This window comes from Ovis aries, chromosome 15 (assembly GCF_016772045.2).
Source record: "Ovis aries strain OAR_USU_Benz2616 breed Rambouillet chromosome 15, ARS-UI_Ramb_v3.0, whole genome shotgun sequence".
NCBI classification, from domain to species: domain Eukaryota; kingdom Metazoa; phylum Chordata; class Mammalia; order Artiodactyla; family Bovidae; genus Ovis; species Ovis aries.
Genome location: NC_056068.1, coordinates 52,416,804 through 52,440,242, shown reverse-complemented (window position 1 = coordinate 52,440,242; position 23,439 = coordinate 52,416,804). Strand labels below are relative to the sequence as shown.

Below are 23,439 nucleotides of genomic sequence, written 5' to 3'. Positions count from 1 at the left end.
TTTCATTCTCATTCTTAATCAAGTCCATATTTAAACTTAAGACCTTTTTATAGTCAGAATTTTTTTGCTATAGATAAATTGAACAGTTTTCTGTGATTTTAAAGAGCAGTAAGGCTTATCTGCAACTTCCCAGTTGGTGCAGTGATAAAGAATCCACCTGCCAATGCAGGAAATGCAAGAGACACGGGCTCAGTCTCTGGGTGGGGAAGAGCCCCTGGAGGAATAAATGGCAACTCACTCCAGTATTCTTGCCTGGAAAACCCCATGGACAGAGGAGCCTGGCAGGGTATAGTCTGGGGTGTCAAAGAGTCTGACATGACTGAGAACACACACACGCACACACACACTCACACACACAAGGCTTATCTGACCATTTTGAATTATAGATGTTTAGGAAGTATTTAATAGGCATGTTGTAATTACATTTATTTAATAGCTCCCACATTTCTTTTAAAACTTAACATAGTTGGTAATAATTGATGTCATTTTTGACTGAGTTTTATTTGGGGTCCATAGCTCTTAAGGTCGTCAGTTTGTTAAAATTTTCTTAAATATAGTATTTTTAAAAATATGATTAGAGATACATAAACCACCCTCATTAGGGTCTGGGCACTTTGGGGACTCAGTAAATAGCAGGTGTGTTTTATTACTGTTGCTGTTGTTCAGTTGCTCAGTCATGTCCAACTCTTTGCGACCCCATGGGCTGCAGCATGCCAGGCTTCCCGCTATACTAATATATTTATAGTAAATGCAGAACCTTGTAATATATGAATAAAACTTATTGGCTCCTCAGAAGGGCTTCCTATTAGGACTCTACTTGTGATTCTGATTAAGTTTTAATGCATCTTTTTTTTAATAGAATCCAAAAACAAGAGAGCAAATTGAAAATCTGTTAAGGAATGGGATGAACAAGGAGCTGCGAGATAGGCTTTGTTGCCGAATGACTTTTGGAACTGCAGGACTTCGTTCTGCTATGGGGGCAGGATTTTGCTATATTAATGATCTTACAGTAATACAGTCAACACAGGTAAGTATTATTATTATATGTGTACTTTTATCACTGTTTTTTGCTTTATAAATTAGGTTTTAAAAAAAAAGTAAAAAAGCTTTATATCCAGCAAGATACTTACTTACAAATGAAAAATGTAATATAAATTCTGATCTTTGGTCTTACACAAGACTCATCTTAGAGGTCATGTATGTATCTTTAGGGTTACAGACTGACGTTCTGGTTATTTTGGTTGCCATCATCAACTTCTTGACAGTATTACTTTGCATTTCAAACCAGGAAATGGTTATTGACATTTTCATTTAATACAAAGAAGCAGACTTAGATAGAAGGCGATCTGTTTTGGCATGTGGCCACTGATAAAGGTGAACCAGAGTATTTGGAAATTTTAGTTGAAAATATTTCCCTTTAACATGGCTTTCCATATAATTTGAGAGTTAAGGCAGTGTTGATATGATTCCATTTGTTTTATTTCTCCCCATTTTTATGCAGTTTATTCTAGAAACAATTCTCTTTCCAGCGAATCATCTTTAACTGTTTCAGGGAGCTCCACTTTGGAGGCCAAAATACATTTAGCATATACTAAAAATAGTCCTAAACTATAGAATTGCTCAATAGATATGATTCTAATCAATACTGGCAAACAATAGATCTTATTCTGAGGAAATTCTTTAAACTCAATGGCTAATGCAGGGGTTTGGGAACAAATAATGACAAGATGACTGAATAGTAGGATGCTTGCTAGCTCCTGTCCCCATCCCCTTTCTTTTCCTCGTTCAGAAAAGCTTCAGTTAGATCTTTCTGATATGTTGGGATTCCTCATAAGATTTCATTTTGACTAAAGATTCCTTGACTTTACAAAAAGGAGTGGAGGAGGTGTTTGAAAATCAGTTTCTACAGAAGTGCAGATTTTTACAGGAGCTGAGATTCCAATATGTGAAGTAGAAAAGCCAGATTGAATCTGATTCTTAAACTCTTAGCTTTTTTTCAGAACCTAGGTATAGTGGGATAAGATAAGATGGATTTTTACACCAAAGTATGAGATTCTGTGAGATTTTAGGATAGCATCATCATTAGAAATAAATAAGTTGGTCAGTTTGGGGTGTAATACATGCGTGAGTGCACGTGCAGACACAGACACACTCACTCATAAGGAGGAGGTTGGGAAGAATAATTATACTTGAAAGAACTGTGAAAGAAGTTCCCAGTTCCCAGAAGTCACTGGGACCTTATTTGGTACTGGCATCATAGTTACGTGGCAGTGCCTGCCATATCGTAGGTCTTCATTAAATTAGTATAACATTGTGAATGAATGGCCTTGGGCAAGTCATTAAATGGAGCTTCAATCTTATTTTGTCTCCTTTCTTTTGGAAGAGATGTTGAACAACAGAGACAAAAATAAAACTGGTACCTGCATTTCTTTCTTTTGGGGTTATTGTGAGGATTAAATGTGGCAACATTTTAAAAGTGTTAGTTTTGTATAGTTGAAAGTGTTTATTAAAGTTAGCAAATCATTCATAAAATAGTTAAATGGCTTTGGCTTATTGTGGTATTTTCAATATTAAATACTTTATTCTACTTTCTGTCTCCTTTGGTGCAAATTTTCCTTGTTTATAAGATTTTCTTTGTGATTTTAAAACTAAGGAATGGGATCAGCCATCTTAAGAAATATTCTAATGAAGGTTTATATTGCTGATTTAAAATGTTTATGTCATAAGTAGATCAACTCTTATGGTTAGCTTCAATCTTATGATTTAGTAAGACCTAAAATGGTCAAACTTCCATTCTCTAGAGCCTTAATGCAAACAGCAATTTCTTTTGGTTCTTCTAACAGTTTTTCTTTTTTAGCCTACTGACTTTCACGTCCCATCATTTTTTACCTAATGTTTTATGCATTGTATTATATTTAACAGTTTATTGATATTTCTGTGTATCAAATGTGTCCAAAACTTCAGGAAACGGGTGTTTGTCATCTCACATTTGAGGACTGAAATTTGTTGCTCTCATGTTGGTGAACACGGGCAAAATGAGGAGGCCAGTTCCCTGGGAGCCAATTAGCTGCACACCACACATAAAAAGCATAGACTTTAAGTCACTGAAAATGCAGGCATTACTCAGGAATTAATCTTTTCTGTTTATCTGCTTCAGGGGATGTACAAATACCTTGAGAGATGTTTCTCAGACTTCAAGCAAAGAGGCTTTGTAGTTGGGTATGACACACGGGGTCAAGTAACTAGCAGCTGCAGCAGCCAGAGGTACAGTATTAATTGTTTCAGAGATTAGACTGGATTGGAGTAAAATCTGAAAAAAATTTTATGCCCAGTAATAAGAGTTCTGAAACAGAAAACTGTCCAAAAAATGTGATCACATGCTGGTGTTTATTTAGAGCTGAAACATCAGCATTTCAAAGATAACCTTTGCTTTTTACAGAAAAGAGTAAATTTTTAAATGTTTAAAGTTAGTATTTAGAATGACATCATAGATTATCTTATGATTTTATTATTTTGGCAAAGGCACTGGGTAGCAATATTATGTAAGTTGTATTCTCTCACTATAATCCCATTTTATTAGATTCGGCATATTTTCACACATAGATAATCATGATCTAATGATACTTTTTTTAGGGGGTAAAAAGGTATATTGTGTTTGTCAAAGTCTCTGTTTTCACTTTCTTCCATGTTTTTTGCCTTTTGCAAAAGGAAAATTTTATTTCTTGGTAAAATAGCCACCAAAAGCTGAATCAGGAAAAAGGAGAAAATTAAAATGTCAATTCTCTTCCCTGTTAAAGTTCCTTTTAAAAAATCTTGTTTATTAACAATTTAAAGTTGAAGCATGAAGCTTAAATAACTAGTGATTATAAGAATTGGTTGGATTAGATTGCTGTATATTCAGAACAATTGTAATGCATTTATTTTGTGGGAGGTTGGTTTTTTTAAGTATGGTAAACTAAGGACCAAGTGAAATCTCTGTCCCTTTTTCAGGCTTGCTAAGCTAACTGCTGCAGTCTTACTGGCCAAAGATGTTCCTGTGTATCTTTTTTCAAGATATGTTCCTACACCTTTCGTAGTAAGTGTGTTATATCATTGATCATACAGATTGCTGCTCTTGAAAAAGTATTTCTTAAATCAAATAGGGTTCAAATCTTTGTCATGCATAAAGTTCTGTATTAAATGATACGAAGGACCTAAAGAAAACAAATATTGCTCTGACTTTATTTTCATTCAACACATATGTGTTGAACCACATAAGAATTTGATCTATAACAAGTTGATAAGTCTAGAGTCATGGTGGGATATTTTAATATTCTTCTTTCAGAAACTGATTTATCAAGCAGGCAAAATTACTATAAAACACTCACTTGAGTGTTCTATTTCTTCTTTAAAAATTCAAGAGTGTGAACAGTGCTTGCTTCTTGTCATATAACTTAACAATGAGTGTGCGTCTTTTCTATGCCTTGGTGAATTATCAAAGTCCCTTCTAAGTCTGGGTCAACTTTCCACATTTTATCTTTTGCACATTCAATGTCATAAAATGTTTTCGAGAATTTCCTTTTTTGCCAGTATCACTTACTCTAGGACAGCCTCATAGTTTTCATCACAAACACATCCTTAACTTATATCCATACATTCACCTTCACTAAGCTGATCTGATTGCCTGTCTGGAGTCTCTTGAATGACAGCAGTGTCAATGTTCCCAGCTATTTTTCTATAACTTCATTTATGATTGATTCAAATGTCACTTCCACCATTATTACTTTTTGCTTCTTTGCTGCACTTTCATCTTTGTTGGCCATTTCCTAATTTCAGTCATTCAGTTTTGCAAAACTGTCACATGAGTTATCTCTGGGAGGTAAAGCAGCAACACAGCTACATGTTTTACTGTCTGTGCAATAGCTCACAGATGCACAGTGACCAACAGTGACGTGATCAGTTACTAATCATGATGGATCTCATATATACATAGTTGTTTCAGACTGAAGAGCCAGGAGCCAAGTTTTTACTTGATATAGTTACAGCATAGGCAGCTGAAATTTGAGCATGTTTTTAGGAGACTGGTATTATTTACTTAAACATGGTATCAGAAATTCATGTGTATTGGAACTTTGCAAAGCAAGGACTGTCTGGATTTTAAGAGCAGCAATGAAAACACTAAGTAGCAAAAAAAACTATGAGATTTAACTAAAGCTCTACTTAAAGGGAAATTTATAGTCTTGATGAATATATTAGGAAAAAAGTTTTAAGTAATGAACTAAGACTTTAGTATGTTAGGATAAAAACAGAATAAATCCAAATAAAATTTAAAAAATAATAATGATAAAGGAAAAATCAGCTAAATAGAGAATAAAGAAAAGGAGGGTATCAACAAAAGCAGGAGTTGGCTTTCTGAAGAGACAAATAGTAAAATAGACCTTTTGGCAAGAGTACTGAAGAAAAAAAGAAAAAAGACAATCCCTGGTGGCTCAGATGGTAAAGAATCCTCCTGCAATGCAGGAGACCTGGGTTTGATCCCTGGGTTTGATCCCTGGGTTGGGAAGATCCCCTGGAGGAAGGCACGGCAACCCAGTCGAGTATTCTTGCCTGGAGAATCCCCATGGACAGAGGAGCCTGGTGGGCTACAGTCCATGGGGTCGCAAAGAGTTGGACATGACTGAGTGACTAAGAACAGATTAAGAAAACCACAATATTCTGAACGTGATGCAAATAAATGTGAAACTTAGGAGAACTGGCCAATTTTCTTGAATAATTAATACATCAAAACTGATAAGAAATAGAAAGCCTGAACAGACCTGTAGTCATTAAAGAAATTGAACTGATTTTTATTACTCTTCTCAAAATAAAAATGTCAGGTCTACGTGATTTTGTTGGCAAGTTTTACCAATTGTTAGATGATTAGATAATGTCTCCATAATCTGTTACTAGTGATTTATTGGCTGTATACAGAGTGGATCAAAGAATTGAAGGAATTTTTAAACAGTTAACTCTAATGAATGACAGTAAGCAAGGAGGGCCCAGAAACGCTGAACTTTTTTGTAGGAGTCTGCCTCTGGGTTACCATTTCCATCTGTAACTGTGTGTTGGCCTTCCTCTCTTATTGCAAGTGGATCTGCTCTAACTGCTAGGGAAGTTGTTTTTGGCACTCTTTATCACCATGTCTTTGAGTCAGAGGAAATCTACTTGCAGCAAAAACATCTTGGAGAAGAATTGGGTCTTATGAGCCAGCCTCTGAGTTAAATCATCAAAGGAATAGGTTACTGTAGTCAGATCAGTGTCATATGCCCATTCCCCCATGGCCAAGAGGAGAGAAGTTGGATGTGATGGTAGAATGGAGGAACATCTTAGGCAAATAAATAATAACTGTGATGTAAAAGGGAAATTCAACCTGGCAATTAACTTTGGGAGAAATGGTAAATTCATTTTTATATGCCATAGAGGCCACAGAGTGTATGTAAAGATCTTCAAATCAAAAGGCAAGAGACCTATGTTCCACGCTTATATAATTCTTGCTTATGATTACATAATATTGAATAAACAATATATAGTGTGTAAAATATGATAGATTAGATTATTTCTAAATTTACTTCCAGGTATAATATTTTATGAGTAAATTCCCCTCTCATATCTCCAGAGTCTGGTGGAATATCTGGTATATAGTAGGTGTTTGTTAAATATTTGTTAAAGGAACAAAATAATTATAAGACTAAGTTAAATGAGACTGGGGGGGAAAGCATTCAGTCTAACAGTTAGGTGGTTATTGATGACCTAATAGTTGGCTTTAGTTATATCCCACCTAGTGAACCTGGAGTTGATTATTAAGTTTTTAGGCTATTTATATCTTAATGTCTTTTCCAGTTATTTAATCAAAGTTATTCTTGTGTCAAATGTATGAGTAGCTAGGAAACAGAATTACAGTATTATTGCTTTTTTAGCCTTATGCAGTCCAGGAACTCAATGCAGTTGCAGGTGTGATGATCACGGCATCTCACAACCGCAAAGAAGACAATGGATACAAGGTAAACCTTGGATTCTTCATCTTTGGTTATTTCATAGTTCTTATTTTATTTAAATAATATGTGCTGAGTATATTTTCTACAGTGGGAAGCAGGGTTAGACATTAGAAGCAGGAAGATGAAAACACTGAGGCTGCCTCTCAGAGAATGGCTTCCCAGGTGGGTAAAGAGTCTGCCTGCAATGCAGGAGACACAGGAGATGTGGATTCGATTCCTGGGTCGGGAAGATCCCCTGGAGATGGGCAGGGCAACCCACTCCAGTGTTCTTGCCTGGAGAATCCCATGGACAGAGAAACCTGGCGGGCTACAGTCCATAGGGTCGCAAAGAGTCGGACACAATTCAAGCTACTGAGTACCACCACCACTCAAAGAATGTGTATCCTTACTGGCCCTTATTACATCTCAATATGTATTATTGTACTTTATATACTTATGTACTATTACGAAAGTCTCTTCAGTGGTCTTTTTACTTCTGATATCTTACTGCCCTTGATTTCCCCAGCCCATCCCAAATCATCCTCTCTACCATTTCAGAGATAAAATCATTTTGTACCAAGAACTTGAAGAATGAGTGGTAGTTTGAAGGAAGAGAGCTGGAGGAATGGTACTTTGACCTCATTCTCCTCCTTTCCCTCCAGTCTTCTGCTGGGACTCCTTATTGGCCACAGGATCTGTTTGTATGTCAGGCTTCATGGCAGAAAGTGGGGTGGGGAAGGGTGAAGGGTGCTCAGAAGGGGCAAACAGAAGATACAGCAGTGTTGAACCAGCATTTGGGGCTCCTGGCTCATGAGTCTATAATTTAATATTTCTTTTTCTTGTTGTGTAGGGGGGGACTCCAGGCACACTAAACTCTGGTTTACTGGGGAAAAGAATATTTTATACTAATCTAAGATTTTGACCCTTGCCAGCTAAGTGGGGACTATTACCATTTACAGAAGCAGTGAAGAAGCCTAATTCATTAGTTTGGGACATAATTAAGTGTGAGGGATTTGTGGGTCAGTCAAGCAGCAGCAACCTTTGGGCAGTTGAATATGCAGATCTGTTGTTCAGGGAGAAATTTGGGATCACTGTACATATTATGTTAGAGCATTTAAGAATATTTGGAAGTTCTTTATTTGGATGGGCAGCCCAGAGACAGTGTAGGTTAGAAAAAGAGGACAAGAATGGATCTCTAGGGAATATCAACTTCAAAAGAAGGGAGAAAGAAGAGGATCTGGAGATGGGACAAAGACAGGAAGAAACTGATGTTACAAAAACCGAAGGGGTAAGAGAGTTGCAAGGAGGGAGAGGTCAACTGTCAGAGAGTAAAGAACCCAGATCTGTTCTCTGATCATCAGACTCCTACATCCAGCTGCCAACCTGATATCCATTGGGATGCCTAACATGTCTCAAAATTAGTATCTCTAGAACAGAGGCCTTGATTCTTCCACAACCTGCCATATATACACTCGAGTGTGTTCCTCCCCAAGTCTTAACCCATCTCTATAAATTCAAACTACCACCCACCCAAGCAAAAACCAAAATTCATTCATGATTACTCCCTTTCCTTCACTCCAGACATTTAATTTACTAACAGGTTCTACAGATTCTGCATCCAAAATCTATGTAGAATGTGTTTACTTCTGCCCATGTCTTCTCCCTCCACGGTTCTAAACCATTGTCTTTGCCTGAACAACATCGTCCTAGCTGGTCTCTTCCCTGCTTCCATTCCTCTTCCCTGCAGTCCATTTTCCACTAAGCAGCCAGAGGATCTTTTAAAATATAAACAGGTCATGTTAGCTTTCCTGCTAAATCCAATCTCCTTACCTTGGGGCTTATAGGATTCTGTCTCTTGCCTGCCTCTTCCACCTCATTCCATTCAGTCCTCTTCTGTGCTCACTGTGTCCTGGTCACACTGTAGCTTCTTTCCATTCTCCCAGTTCCTCCAGAGCCTCCAAAAGGCTCTGAGCCTTTTGTTTGTTCCTCTGCTTGGATTGCTCTTCCCCAAATCTTGCAGACTTGCTTATTTTCATCCTTCAGTTTCCTGCCCAGATGTTGCTTCCTTGGAAAGACCTTCCTTGGCCACCTTATCTGAAGTGGCTTCCCTCAATGATCTCTTCATTTTATTTATTTTCTTCACAGAACTTATCACTGTCTATAATTACCTGCTTTCTTTATAATGAATTATCTTGTTTGTTTATTGACTTGTTTGTTCAATCCTCCTCCCCCACTAATTCCCCAATATAAGCTCATGGGTGGTGGGACTTTGTTTTGATATTTACTGTTATTGAACATACTTGTCATAGAGTAGACCCTCAAAGATTTTTTTTATATTATATATATGTATTTTTTCTTATACTTTAAGAAATATAAGCACAAGGTAAAAAGTATAAAAGTTAAACATTATAAAAAGTTAAAACAATAAAGAGTATTTCTCCCACCCCTTGCCCCGAGCATCTCTTTTCAGAAGCAAATACTGTTTCTGGTTTTAGTTTCCTTCCAGAGGTAATCTATGCCTATGTAATCATATGTGTAGTATTGGTCAGTCCCTCTTTTTCCCCTCTTAAATGTCAGGGTATTATATATAGTGTTCTGCACCTTGTTTTTTTCACACAACAGTGTGAAACAGTCTCAGAGATCATCCTCTACATCAGTCGATCTATAAATAGGTTTGCCTCATTCATCTTTAAAAACCTATATGGATGAATCCTAATTTATTTAACCAGTCCTTGTTGATAAACATTTTATTTTGTTTCTAATCTGCTACTGCTTTCAAATAATGCTACAGTGAATGTTTTTCTACACACATCTTTGTTTGTATACACAAGTAGATTTATAGAGTCCTTATAGAATAGTGGTTAAGAGTGTTATCTTAACCACTTGGGACTTCCCTGGTGGCTCAGATGGTAAAGCGTCTGTCTACAATGCGGGAGACCCAGGTTTGATCCCTGGGTCAGGAAGATCCCCTGGAGAAGGAAATGGCAATCCACTCCAGTACTATTGCCTGGAAAATCCCATGGACAGAGGAGGCTGGTAGGCTACAGTCCATGGGGTCGCAAAGAGTCAGACATGACTGAGCGACTTCACTTTCACTTTTCACTTTCAAGAGTGTTATGGACTGGGTTTGAAACTTACCTCCACCACGCAGAAGCTTTGTAACCTAAGATAAATTACTTAATTTCTCTATGCTTTGGTTTCCCCAGCTGTAAACTGAGAGTAATAATAGAACCAGTATTTTAGGGCAAGAGTTATGATTAAGGGAGACAGTGCATGAAAAATGCTTGTATAGTATCTGGCTCTGATAAATACTCGATCAGTGTTACCTGTTGTTTTTATTCTTATTCTCGGTAGCTGCACTGTCCAATCTGATAGCCACCAGCCACCTATGATTACCCAACACTTAAAATATGACTAGTCTGAATTGAGATGTGTTGTAAGTGTAAAATACACACCAGATTTCGAAGACTTAATACAAAAAAGGCATGTGAAACATGTGGCTTGCATTGTGGCTCACGTTATATTCCTATGGCCCTGCTGAGTTATAGAATAAGTTTCTAGATGTGAAACTTCAGAGTCAAAGGATCTATGAAATAAAGGTTGTCATTCTGTATTCAAGGTGGTGGTTCCAGCTGCTACTCCCACCAGCAGTATAGGAGGGTCTTTACCCCACACCATCCATTATTGTTTGTCAGACCTTTTCATCTTTGCCAGTCAGATATGTGGAAATGTCATCTTGAATCTGTGCTTGTCTTGTGAGTGAGGTTGAGCATCTTTTCATACATTTATAAGATATTTGTGTTCCCTTTCCTGAAAAGTCTATTAAAGGCTTTACTCATTTTTGTCTTCGGTAGTTGCTCTTTTCCTTGTAGATTTGTGAAAACTCCAAAGTAGCTCTTGGTCATCTGTCTTTCAGGTATTTCTCCCCATATTATTGTTTACCTTTTGACTATTTTTCTGTGAATGTTCTTATGGTATTTTTCTCCATCTGGAAAAATTATTTTGGCTTTTTTATTGGTATCATATTTCACTTGTACATTACTTTAGAGAGCTTCAGTATTTTTGTAATTTTTGAGTCTCTTTATTCAAGAACAGAATGTATCTTTCTATTCTTCCAAGACTACTTTTTAGACCCTTTAAGCGAAGTTGCTCAGTCGTGTCCGACTCTTTGCAACCTCGTGGACTGTAGCCTACCACGCTCCTCCATCCATGGAATTTTCCAGGCAAGAGTACTAGAGTGGATTGCCATTTCCTTCTTTTAGACCCTTTAGTCACATTTTAAAGATTTTTCATCTTTCATATTTCTTTTTAAGTTTATTCCTGGGTATATTTTTTTGCACCAATTTCTCTGTTACTGTATCAGGGAGGGATGCTTTCTGCTACAGGTTCAGAAAACCCACAAAAGTGGTTAAAGTTGATAGGAGTTAATTTGTCTCACATAACAAAAAATCCAGAAGTATGTGGCAACTGGTATGGTTCTACAGCTCAATGTTGTTGGACCTAGCATCCCTGCAGTTTTGTTTTGGCCTTTTCTTCAAGTGCTCATTGTATAAGGGGTGCTGTACCTCTAGGCATCACATTCACATATAAGGTGAGAAGAAAGGCAGGGAGAAAGGCCAAGATCATTTTTCTCATGTTAAATAAATTTTCATGGAGAGCCTTCAGGGCTCATGAACAGGATCTTGTTGGCTGCTTGGAATGTGGGAGCATCCCTTCAACTGGATTTTTGGTTTTGTTTTTTAAATTTCTGCAGGAACCTCAGGAGTTTCACCAACTGGGAGCAATTTTTATGTTAATGTAGGCCTCAGATTTGAAATTTTTTAATCAGCCAGAACTTAAGAAGAGAGACATCCTACCTTATCATCTTTCAGTAATAGTGGACAGAACTTTTTCTATTCTATATTTCCACTAAGAAGGACATCTCAGTTCCATTTTCCTGCTTTCCACCTGGGCATTACAATCAAGAACCAGATAAATGGCAAGTTGGCCTTCTCAAAGGCCAGTTGGCCACAGCATCAATGCACAGCTTTATCATTCAAGTTTATCATTCTTTCATTTTTTCCCACTGCCTGGAGTTTTCTCTTTCATTTTTGTGAACTAAGCTGTGCATTTTAGACAATACTTTTTCTACTTTAGCTTTTTGAGTCATCTAGTCTACCATATTGCTTGGCACAAAGTTTAGTACATAGTATATATTCAAGTATTTTTCTTTCCTTCATTCAAGATGTGGTAGAAGGGATTGATGTCAGATACATGGGAGAAGTTGGTACAGATGAGTCCCTTCTAACTTTGAGATCCTGTGAATTATAGAAATATATTTTCTGCTTTTTTTGTTAACTGTTCCTAATGTCTTGTTGATTTGGCTACTTGACAGACTGACAACTTAATGAAATGTATTTTCATTAAATACTGAAAATACGTATACTGAAATGTGTATGGAATAATTAATATGTTTGTTGTCTTCCCTGGAATAGACTTTATTTGGTGTGACATAAATTCTAGTTTAATTTATAGCTGAAAAATAAATTCTTCTTTATCATATAACAGAACCACTTTATAATGCTAAAATTTTATAATATCAAGTTTTTTCCATGGTTTCTTAGATCTTCTTTAGTATATAATTATAGATCTAAGATTATGATTGGATGCTACGATATATGCATATTTTAACAATATCATAATGGTGCCCTGATTATATTTTACTTGTATTGTTATTAAAATGTACTTCTTCTAAATGAGAAAATAATACAGAATCATTTTGTTGAAAAGTCCCTTTGGAATCATTACCATCAATATCCTTAGGTATTTATTAAGTTAGTCCAACATTGACATTGTCTACTTGACTAATTTGGTATGCTTCTTTGTAAAGTCAAATATCCCTACTGTAGCTAAGAAAACATATGGTCAACATTTCAAGTGCTTATAGCTGTGTTTACCTATCTTCTAGGTTTATTGGGAAAATGGTGCTCAGATCACATCTCCTCATGATAAAGAAATTTTAAAATGTATAGAAGAATGTGTGGAACCCTGGAATGGTTCTTGGAATGATAATTTAGTGGATACCAGCCCACTAAAGAGAGATCCTTTGCAGGACATTTGTAGAAGATACATGGATGATCTGAAAAAGATCTGTTTTTACAGGTATCCAAGGGGGAATGTAGGATAATATTACCTTAACATAAAATTAACAACAAAAAAAAATAAGGATAAAAATGTGTTGGCTATTCATTATATTAAAATTGTAGGTAAATAATACAGTTCATAGTAGTCAAAAAGTAGAAATAACCCAAATATTCAAATATTCATCAATAGATGAATGGCTAGAAATATATTCATAGTATATCCATACATTGAAATATTATTCAGCAGTAAAAAAGAAATACTGTTGCATACTACAACATGGATAAATTTTAAAAATAGGCTAAGTGAAGGAAGCCAGTCACAAAGGACCACATATTGTATGATTATATTGATATGAAATGTCTGCTGCTGCTGCTGCTGCTGCTGCTGCTACTAAGTCGCTTCATTCTTGTTCGACTCTGTGCAACCCCATAGACAGCAGCCCATCAGGCTCCCCCATCCCTGGGATTCTCCAGGCAAGAACACTGGAGTGGGTTGCCATTTCCTTCTCCAGTGCATGAAAGTGAAAAGTGAAAGTGAAATCACTCAGTTGTGTCTGACTCTTAGCGACCCCATGGACTGCAGCCTACCAGGCTCCTCCGTCCATGGGATTTTCCAGGCAAGAGTACTGGAGTGGGGTGCCGTTGCCTTCTCCAATGAAATGTCTAGTGTAGACAAATCTATAGAGATAGAAACAGAAAGTATATTAGTGGTTGCCTATGTCTGGGAAAAATGGGAGGGTTAGGGTGTGGTGGCTCTGGGGTATGGAGTTTTTTGGAGGGTAATTAGAATTTTCTAAAATTGATTATGGTAATGGTTGAACAACTCTGTGAATATGGTGAAAACCACTGAATTGTGTACTTTAGAAGAATAAATTTATAGTATATTGATGGGTTTCCCTGGTGGTTCAGATGGTAAAGAATTCACCTGTAATGCAAGAGACCTGGGGTCAATCTCTGGGTCAGGAAGATTCCCTGGAGAAGGGAATGGCTACCCACACCTGTATTCTTGCCTGGAGAATTCCATGGACAGAGGAGCCTGATAGACTACAGTCCACGGGGTCACAAAGAGTCAGACATGACTTAGCCACTAGCACTTTTAAACTACTTTTTAACTACTACTAATTACTTCTTAATAAAGTTTTAAAAATTATAACTCAATATATATATTCACTGTATATAAGATAAGGAAATTTCCTCTAAAATTTGATGTTTCTATACAATTTCCATGTTTCTATAACTGTTCCATAAATAGCTAACACTGTTTTCAGAAAACATTATGGTTTATGGTTTGTTGAGTGTAGTTTTCCTATCCTGACAAAATAGATTTTAGCCTTTTCTTGAGATTATTTTAATTATACCACAAGTAATGAGTTTTATGACAGTGATTGAATGATATTTTCCTTTACAGGGAATTAAACTCAAAGACCACCTTGAAATTTGTACATACATCTTTTCATGGAGTCGGACATGACTATGTACAATTGGCTTTTCAAGTATTTGGTTTTAAGCCTCCAATTCCAGTACCAGAACAAAAAGATCCTGATCCAGACTTTTCTACTGTTAAATGCCCAAATCCTGAAGAAGGAGAATCTGTACTGGTATATTTTTTCTGTATTTAAATTATGGTTTAGTATATTAAAGTTTATCTTGTGGATAGGACTCTGACAATTCAAAGATTACTTACAGAAGCAAAAACTACTTTAGCTTACATCTTTTAAATTATATTAGAGCCATATATTCTGTTTTGTTTGAAATCCCTGTGGTGGATTTCCCTACTTCCTAGTCTTATTTTAAATTTAGCCAAACTAGATTAGCAGATGCAAACTATTACATATGGAATGGATAAACAACAAGGTCCTACTATATAGCACAGGGAACTATATTCAATATCCTGTGATAAACCATAGTGGAAAAGAATGTGAAAAAGAATGAATATATATATGTGTACCTGAACCACTTTGCTGTACAGCAGATATCAACACAACCTTGTAAATCAACTATACTTCTACGAAATAAAGTTAAAAAAAGTTAGCCAAACTATATTCCTTCTGAAATTCATTATCACTAACATAGTGCCTACATTTAGGAATATGAACTTTGAATTTAACATCGTCAATGTAATTCAGCTTTTTGGGTCACTATTTCAGGAACTTTCTTTGAGACTGGCAGAGAAAGAAAACGCCCGGATAGTGCTGGCTACAGATCCTGATGCAGACCGACTAGCAGTGGCAGAACTTCAGGAGAAGTAAGTAGAAACTGTTACTTGATTAAAATCTTAAACTTTGAAAAACAGTTTTTGATTTTAAGTCTTACAGGCTCATTGGAAATAAATTTAAAAAAATAAAAAGAAAAGAAATCTCCTGTAAGCCCACAATCCAGAGATAACCGCCTAGGTTGATATTTTGATGTTTCCTTCCTATGTTTTCTTCATTCAAATATTCAAGATATATTTGTTTTTTATAAAATTGTGATCATCCTGTATATATATATATATATATATATAAATACTTTTGTGTCTTGATTATTTTCCACATAATACTGTACTATGAGCATTTTTCTCTATCTTTAAATATTGTTTAAAATATTAATTTTTAAACTAGTGTAGTATCTCAAAACATTGCTTTATGAATGTAATCATTTCCTAATCATGGTTCTTTGGGTTGTTGTGTATTTTTGCCATTATAATGTCATGACTAATGTCCTTACATAAAAAGGACACCATATTATAACCTTTTTCTCTTTAAGTAAGAAAATACAAGTAACAGTGTCATAGCTTTTCAAAGTACATTGCTGCCATTCCTACCCTAAGCTCACCCTGATCAGTTAGAAAAGTAATAGTAAATGTTTTCTCAAAAATCCCATACAGTAGTTTTTAGGTTTTCCTTTGTGAAGGATGGTAATTTGTAGGTCCTGGGGTCAAGAAGTTTTAATGAGAAGTTACAAAGATCTTGACTTGAATTTTCATTCTCTCTACAGTGGTGTTTGGAAAGTTTTCACAGGGAATGAGCTGGCCGCCTTGTTTGGGTGGTGGATGTTTGATTGCTGGAAGAAAAGCAAATCAAGAAATGCTGATGTGAAGAACATTTATATGTTAGCCACCACAGTCTCGTCCAAAATTTTAAAGGCAATTGCACTAAAAGAAGGATTTCACTTTGAGGTAAGAATAGGTAATATCTGTGTGCTCCTTTTCTAAACCTATTTCTGTAAGCTAAAGCCATCTCCCCACCAAAGTTGACTTCTATTGATTTCATTTCTAATTCCCTTTTTTTTTTTTTTTTCAAATTCTATTAACACTTAACTAAAAGATTAAGTCTTTTTGATAGTTTGGAAACCTTGAGCCAAATTCATCCTGTATGTGAGTTTCTGAAACTAAGATAACATTCTTACAAATTGCATTAATGCTCATTTTTCCATACAACAGTATCTGGCTTTCTTACCAAGAAAATCTGGCTCCCAGTGACCTCATAAATAACATAAACTCCACTCCAAAAAACTGTAGGTGTCATGACCACTTGTTTAGCCTCTTCAGGTTCAGTCTTAAGGAACTTTTAAATAAAATTTAAAAAAAGAAACTTTAAGTAGTCTCCTAAATTGCAAATTAAGACCCAGTGATCTACATCCAAAAAACATAATGATTCTCTCTCAGCACAGATCATTAACCTTTGTGAACCTTGGGCAGTTAAACTGACCCCTTTTATAGCTACTGGGACTAATGCCAATTAAGTTGTTTTTCCTCTGCCCACTTGGCCAAGTATCAGTGAAAAAGTCATCTCTGGGCCTTGAGCCACAGTCAAGCTATAGATCTTGATATAGATATAGATCTCCTAACACTAATAGGCTAACTAAAAGAAAATTGTACCTTTCTTAATGAAATAGAACTTTCAATCTCTGGCTTTCTAAATTACAAACAGCAAAATAGAGGAAATTGAAAATTCATTCAAACCTAAAATTCTGAATTACTATTGTTGTTGTTCATTCACTCAGTCATATCCAACTCTTTGCGACCCCATGTACTGCAGCACGCCAGGCTTCTCTGTCATTTACTATCTCCCGGAGTTTGCTCAAACTCATGTTCATTGAGTCAGTGATGCTATCCAACCGTCTCATCCTCTATTGCCCCCTTTTCCTCCTGTTGTCAGTCTCTCCCAGCATCAGGGTCTTTTCCTTGTAGCAAGAAAATCCATAATGAGCACAAAAGAGAAAAAACATGATTCTAAAGACCAATATTATATATGTGCTTTCTTGTTTTTATTCCTGGAGGTGGTGCTGCAGAGATTTTGGGCTTTTTTTTTGTTTTTTTCCCAGTGAGGAGGTGGAGAGGTGAATGAGAAATCTTAAATTAGTAAGAGAGCTCTAGAGTCACTGTGTATCACATGCTCTTTCTGACTCTAAAGCAGTTCGTGTCTTTAAAATGAACACTAGCTCATCAGATGGAGAAGGCAATGGCACCCCACTCCAGTACTCTTGCCTGGAAAATCCCATGGACGGAGGAGCCTGGTAGGCTGCAGTCCATGGGGTCACTAAGAGTCGGACACGACTGTGCGACTTCACTTTCATTTTTCACTTTCATGCACTGGAGAAGGAAATGGCAACCCACTCCAGTGTTCTTGCCTGGAGAATCCCAGGGATGGGGGAGCCTGGTGGGCTGCTGTCTATGGGGTCGCATAGAGTCGGACACGACTGAAGGGACTTAGGAGCAGCCACAGCAGCAGCTTATCAGATGAAAAGTCGTAAAATCTAATTACCAAAGAAGAACCTAGTAACTTTCCTGATGGTTTTATTTGGGCCATGGTGTTATGGTAAAAGGATACTTGGTTCAAGTATATGTTGTGATAATGTTGAAAGTGCATTGTTAAAAAGCTTTATGGCCTTTGGTTACTCAGAGGGACTAAATTACAACCTTTGCAGGCACTTTTACATTAGTGCTTTCAATGCAACTTGAAGAGCAGTTTCTGAGAAGTGATATTGAATCCTGGCTCTCTCATATGCAGGGTACTCTTGGGCAAATTTACTCAACCTCTGAGCCTCTGTTTCAGTAACAGAGTTTTTGTGAGCATTGCAAAAGATAACGATGTAAAGCACCTATTACAGTGCTTGATATACAGTGCTTGATCATAATATATGTGTGGATTTATAATACTTTGTGACTATATACATCACCACTTATTGGATTATATTTGGTGAATTACATCATTATTACTATGCTCGATAAATAGCAGGTCATCAGTTGTGGCAATGTATATATATCCATGCACTTTATGACTATGTTTACCACTGTATAAATCTTTGTGGACTGAAGACCATAACAGAAGATCATTATTGAAGTGTTACGTGCATTTAGTGATGGGCTTTTCTCTAATATATATATTTTTTGAGAGAGTCACTTAACTAGAGTGGCCTCTTCTGCATTTCAGGAAACATTACCAGGTTTTAAATGGATTGGAAGTAGGATAAAAGACCTCTTGGAAAATGGGAAAGAAGTCCTTTTTTCATTTGAAGAGTCTATAGGTATGTAGTAAATATTAAAATATTTGAAATATGAATGAGAGCACTTTTTTCAAATATAGTGATTCTATAGAGAGGAATTTTTGTCATCTGGTTTTACACTTTGAGTTATAAAAACTATCAAGAACTCAGAAATGTGTAGATACATTTCTCATCAGAAAAAAAACAAACCCTTAAAGGTCCCCTACATATGCTCAGTATCAGTGGGTTTCCTTTATTACCAGGTTCTTAAATGCATTGATCTTTCTGAAGAAATATGAAACTACTGAAATTATATGTAGGCTTATGTTTTCCTCATTTTTAAAGAGTTTTTTAATTCTTAGGTTTTCTGTGTGGAACTTCCGTTTTGGATAAAGATGGTGTGAGTGCAGCCGTTGTTGTTGCTGAGATGGCATCTTACCTGGAAACCATGAACATAACATTGAAACAGCAACTGATTAACGTTTATGAAAAGTAAGTTCTACTATTTGGAATTTCGTGTTCTAATTTTTTTGGTGCTACTTTTAACTTTATAAACTTGTTTTGAGGAATAGTCATTCCTTTTTAAAAAGTACTAATATTGTCTGCATTAAGTACTGCCACTATCTGCTTAACACAATAATAGGCTTATCTTTAATTTGTACTTTTCTAAAGAGTGACTTGAAATGTGATTTTAACACTTTAAATCTTTGTACAGATATGGTTATCATATTTCAAAAACTTCATATTTCTTATGTTATGATCCAACTACCATCAAAAGTATATTTGAAAGGCTTCGCAATTTTGATTCTCCAAAAGAATACCCCAAGTTTTGTGGGACATTTGCTATATTGCACGTACGAGATATTACCACTGGATATGACAGCAGCCAGCCTAATAAGAAATCAGTAAGTACCTATATTTTTAAGTTTTTAACAATTTGTAATAATTCATACTACAGCAAAATGGAAGGTCAAGCCTGTGAGTTTCTTAAAACTTAGGATCCTTGTTTTTCTCCAGAGCAGTTGTAAGTTCACTAACTGACTCTGACTCTCACCCATCCCGTCCTCATCACTCCCCAGGGGTATAGTATGCCCTGAGGGTGGGGAATGGGAAGGAGGATGAGAGACAGAATGAGGAAGGGAGGGTGGGAGGGAGGGAAAAAGTGTGATAATGCTAAGTAATGTTGAAAATTTTTTTAAGTCTAAAAGCCTAGAATTTCATCATATGATATTGCTTTTATGTGGAATCTTAAAAAATATACAAATGAACTTATTTACAAAACAGAAACAAACTCACAGACATAGAAAACAAACTTTTGCTTACAAAAGAAGAAGAGGGATGGGGGATTAAGTAGGAGTTTGGAGTTAAAGGTGGCTCTGTCGGAAGATGGAGCAATGCGGGAGACCTGGATTCCATCCCTGGGTCAGGAAGATCCTCTGGAAAAGGAAATGGCAACCCTCTCCAGTATTCTTGCTTGGAGAATTCCATAGACAGAGGAGCCTGGTGAGCTACAGTCCATGGGATTACAAAGAGTCAGACACGACTAAGTCACTTTCTTTGGAGTTAAAATGTACACACATTAAATAAATGACCAACATGGACCTACTTCATAGTATGAACTATACTCAATATCTTGTAATAACCTAAAATAGAAAAGAATCTAAAAAAGAATATATATATATATATAGCTGTACACCTGAAACTAACACATTATAAATAAACTATATTTCAATTAAAATTTTAAAAATAGACTATATAATTTTAAAAGATGAATGTTTTACTGATAATCTTAGCACCTAAAAAAAATGAATAAATAAATAAATGCCTATAATTTCAAAGCTATGTGTCTTTTTAGGGAAGTTTTAACTTCCCATTCAACCTTATTTCCTATGAATGCGTGGCTTCCTAGGTGGCTCAGTGGTATCCCTTTTCAATCTTATTTCCTATACCTCTAACCAAATGGAATAACTTACAAATACTTCTTACCTATATACATTAACAATTATTTTTCTATTTTTGCTCAAGCTTTTTCCTTAATCCACCTTTTCTTCCTACTGCTGCAGATTCACACTTTAGCCATTATTTAAGACTTCATGCAGATGTCACCTCCTCCATGTACCTTCCAGGTCTCATAATCAGATATCTTCCTCCTGAGGTTTCTTTATATATTGTGCCTTCCTCTGCTCACTTATCACTTTCTATGTCATGTTACCATTGTCTTTTGCATGGCAGATTCATTTCTAATATACCTTTATGCCTCTCAAAGCTCTTGCCTACATAGTAGGTGCTCAACTAACATTTAAATGCCATAGATTGCTGATTATATTTATTTTATTATTATTATGATTGTTATTATTAACCTAAGTTTCCATGTATAATGGTCTGATATTGTCTCAAGAGTCTAGAAGCATAATATATTTTGGAAAATCTGCAGCCTCTTATGTAGAATACTACTCATATTCCCTTTGTGTATTTTCATCCAGTCAACCAGAATTGGCTCTTTGTTGTTGTTATTCTGTCTGTATGCATGTATGTTCTTCTGTGTTTATAAACTACTTGAAAAGAAGAACCAAATGTTTTGCTTCTTTTTATTTCTCTAGTGTTGCTATGGTTAGAATAGTTCTTGGTATGATGCTTTTCCCCTCTTGACTCCCTTTAAAGTTTATGATATTTGTTATTCCAAGTGCTTTCCTATCTATTCTCCACTTATGCTTGCAACAAATTTTGTAAGGCTTGTAGTATGGATATTTGTTAATCCCCTGGGGTCATATAGTGACTGTCAAAGACTTCCTGAGTTCTTTCTTCTCCAACTTCAGATTGACATTCATCTGTGTGTTCAACAGGCATTTATCAGAACCCTTCTGTGCTACACTGAGAAGACAGTAATGACAAAGACACCATAGGAGTCTAGTAGGGAAACAGTCAAGTAAACTGATTACAAAATGATTAGGGGGTGCATAAGAGTGCCATAAAGGAGCATAGGAAAGACCCTTACTCAGATTTGAGGGGCTCATGCAGGGCTTTGCAGAGGACTTTGTGAGCAGAGTTCTAGAGTTTGGGCAGGAGTTATCCAGGTGTGGGAGGGACAGAGGATGTTTGAGGCAAAGGGAGCAGTAAGCGCTATGTCTGGAGGTGAGAAGTCATGTTTTCTTTCAAGGAACCGCAAGTAGTTCTCTACAGCAGTAGTATGGAGTGCAAGGAAGGATGGCATGTACAGTGAGTGGGTTGGAGAAGGGTGAGAAGAAGATCAATTAGTATGCTGTTTCAGTAACGGAGATGAGAGACGACAGGAGCCGGAATGTAATATGGTGGCAGTAGTGAAGGACAGAGCCTGACAAAGTTGAGTTAAATAAAGGATAGAATAACCAGGACTTGCTAGTTGATGGTCTGTGAGTGGAACAGACGGGAGGGAAGGAAGGTCTCTGTCTTGAGCAACTAGGAGTACCAGTCACGGAGAGGACCAAGCTCAGGACACCTGAGGAAAGGCTCCACTGTCAACCCCTCCACCCTAGTACAACCCCCATGGTTCCCTCAAGATACCTTCACAGACTGATTTGTGGTTCAGGAAGAGTACCTGTGTTAATCTATATATTTATGTCAGTAAAGCTTCATTCTTGTTTAATTTTTAGGTAATTATATATATTTGTACCCCAGTGGATTATTTTGCCTGCCCTCTAGGGTGTGTGCACGCTGCTTTGGAGACTGTTGAAAAACTATCTGCGAAAGTGTCTTGAAATTGTAAAGCACTTTGCAAAAGTAGGGGTAGTTTGGACTTTGGGACAGATAGGCCAGGTTTCAACTTCTTGCTCTGCCACTTAGCTGATTACCTTGAACAGGTCGTTTACCCTCTTTGAACCTTCTCTGTAAATTGTTGGTAATATTTACTTTGCAGGATTATTGTTGAGACCTGGAGATCATGTGTATAAGGTATATAATCCAATACTTCTACAATTATAAATAGTAAATGGTACAGTTATGAATTATTATGAATGTAATCTTTTGTATTTTAAAGTTCTTTAAAATATTTAAAAATTTTTTAATTGCAGTAAAAAAAAAAAAAATGCAGGGGCTTCCCAGGTAGCTCAGTAGTAAAGAATCTGCTGCCAGTGCAGGAGCCACAGGAGACACAGGTTTGATCCCTGAGTCAGGAAGATCCCCTGGAGGAGGAAATGGCAACCCATGCCAGTGTTCTTGCCTGGATAATATTATGGACAGAGGAGCCTGACAGGCTATAGTCCATAGGGTCGCCAAGAGCTGGACACTACTGAATGACTGAGCACGCAAAAATAAAAAACATAAAATTTATCATCTTAACTATTTTTAAGAGCTCAGTAATGTTAATAATCACATTGTTGTATAACAGATCTCCAGAACTTCATCTTGCTAAACTGAAACTCTATACCCACTAAATAAGTCTCCATTTCTCCCTCCCCCTAGCCTTTGGCAACTGCCTTGCTTCTTTCTCTTTCTATGAGTTTTACTGCTTTACACACCTCATATAAGTGAAATGCATTTTACAGCTCTTGAAAATGAGAAAGGTACCAAGTGTAATTGAGCCGTTGTTGCAATTGTGCCTAGGTGCTGCCTGTAAGCAAAAGCAGCCAAATGATTACATTCACTTTTCAAAATGGTTGTGTTGCTACTCTTCGGACTAGTGGAACAGAACCGAAGATAAAGTATTATGCAGAGATGTGCGCATCACCAGACCAGAGGTAGGAATCAACTTTTAAAATATTATGTATATATAAAAGCTTGATTGATTTCAGAACTGATTTCACTTTGCTGTACCCCAGAAGCTAACACAACACGGTATAGCAATGTACTCCAGTAAGCATTAACTAAAAAATGCTTTATTTAAG

General features: G+C 36.4%; 1 protein-coding gene across 1 annotated transcript in view; it reads left to right on the top strand.

The window, feature by feature from the left end:
- PGM2L1 (phosphoglucomutase 2 like 1) overlaps nucleotides 1-23,439 on the top strand; it is a 60,434-nt gene that overhangs the window by 29,776 nt on the left and 7,219 nt on the right. The window contains exons 3-14 of the mRNA XM_042233221.2: nucleotides 860-1,027; nucleotides 3,158-3,264; nucleotides 3,991-4,075; nucleotides 6,936-7,019; nucleotides 12,940-13,133; nucleotides 14,523-14,712; nucleotides 15,262-15,359; nucleotides 16,091-16,271; nucleotides 18,529-18,622; nucleotides 18,943-19,072; nucleotides 19,296-19,485; nucleotides 23,159-23,292. Of these exons, the coding sequence (XP_042089155.1) occupies nucleotides 860-1,027; nucleotides 3,158-3,264; nucleotides 3,991-4,075; nucleotides 6,936-7,019; nucleotides 12,940-13,133; nucleotides 14,523-14,712; nucleotides 15,262-15,359; nucleotides 16,091-16,271; nucleotides 18,529-18,622; nucleotides 18,943-19,072; nucleotides 19,296-19,485; nucleotides 23,159-23,292 (1,655 nt within the window). The remainder of the gene's footprint in view (nucleotides 1-859; nucleotides 1,028-3,157; nucleotides 3,265-3,990; nucleotides 4,076-6,935; nucleotides 7,020-12,939; nucleotides 13,134-14,522; nucleotides 14,713-15,261; nucleotides 15,360-16,090; nucleotides 16,272-18,528; nucleotides 18,623-18,942; nucleotides 19,073-19,295; nucleotides 19,486-23,158; nucleotides 23,293-23,439) is intronic.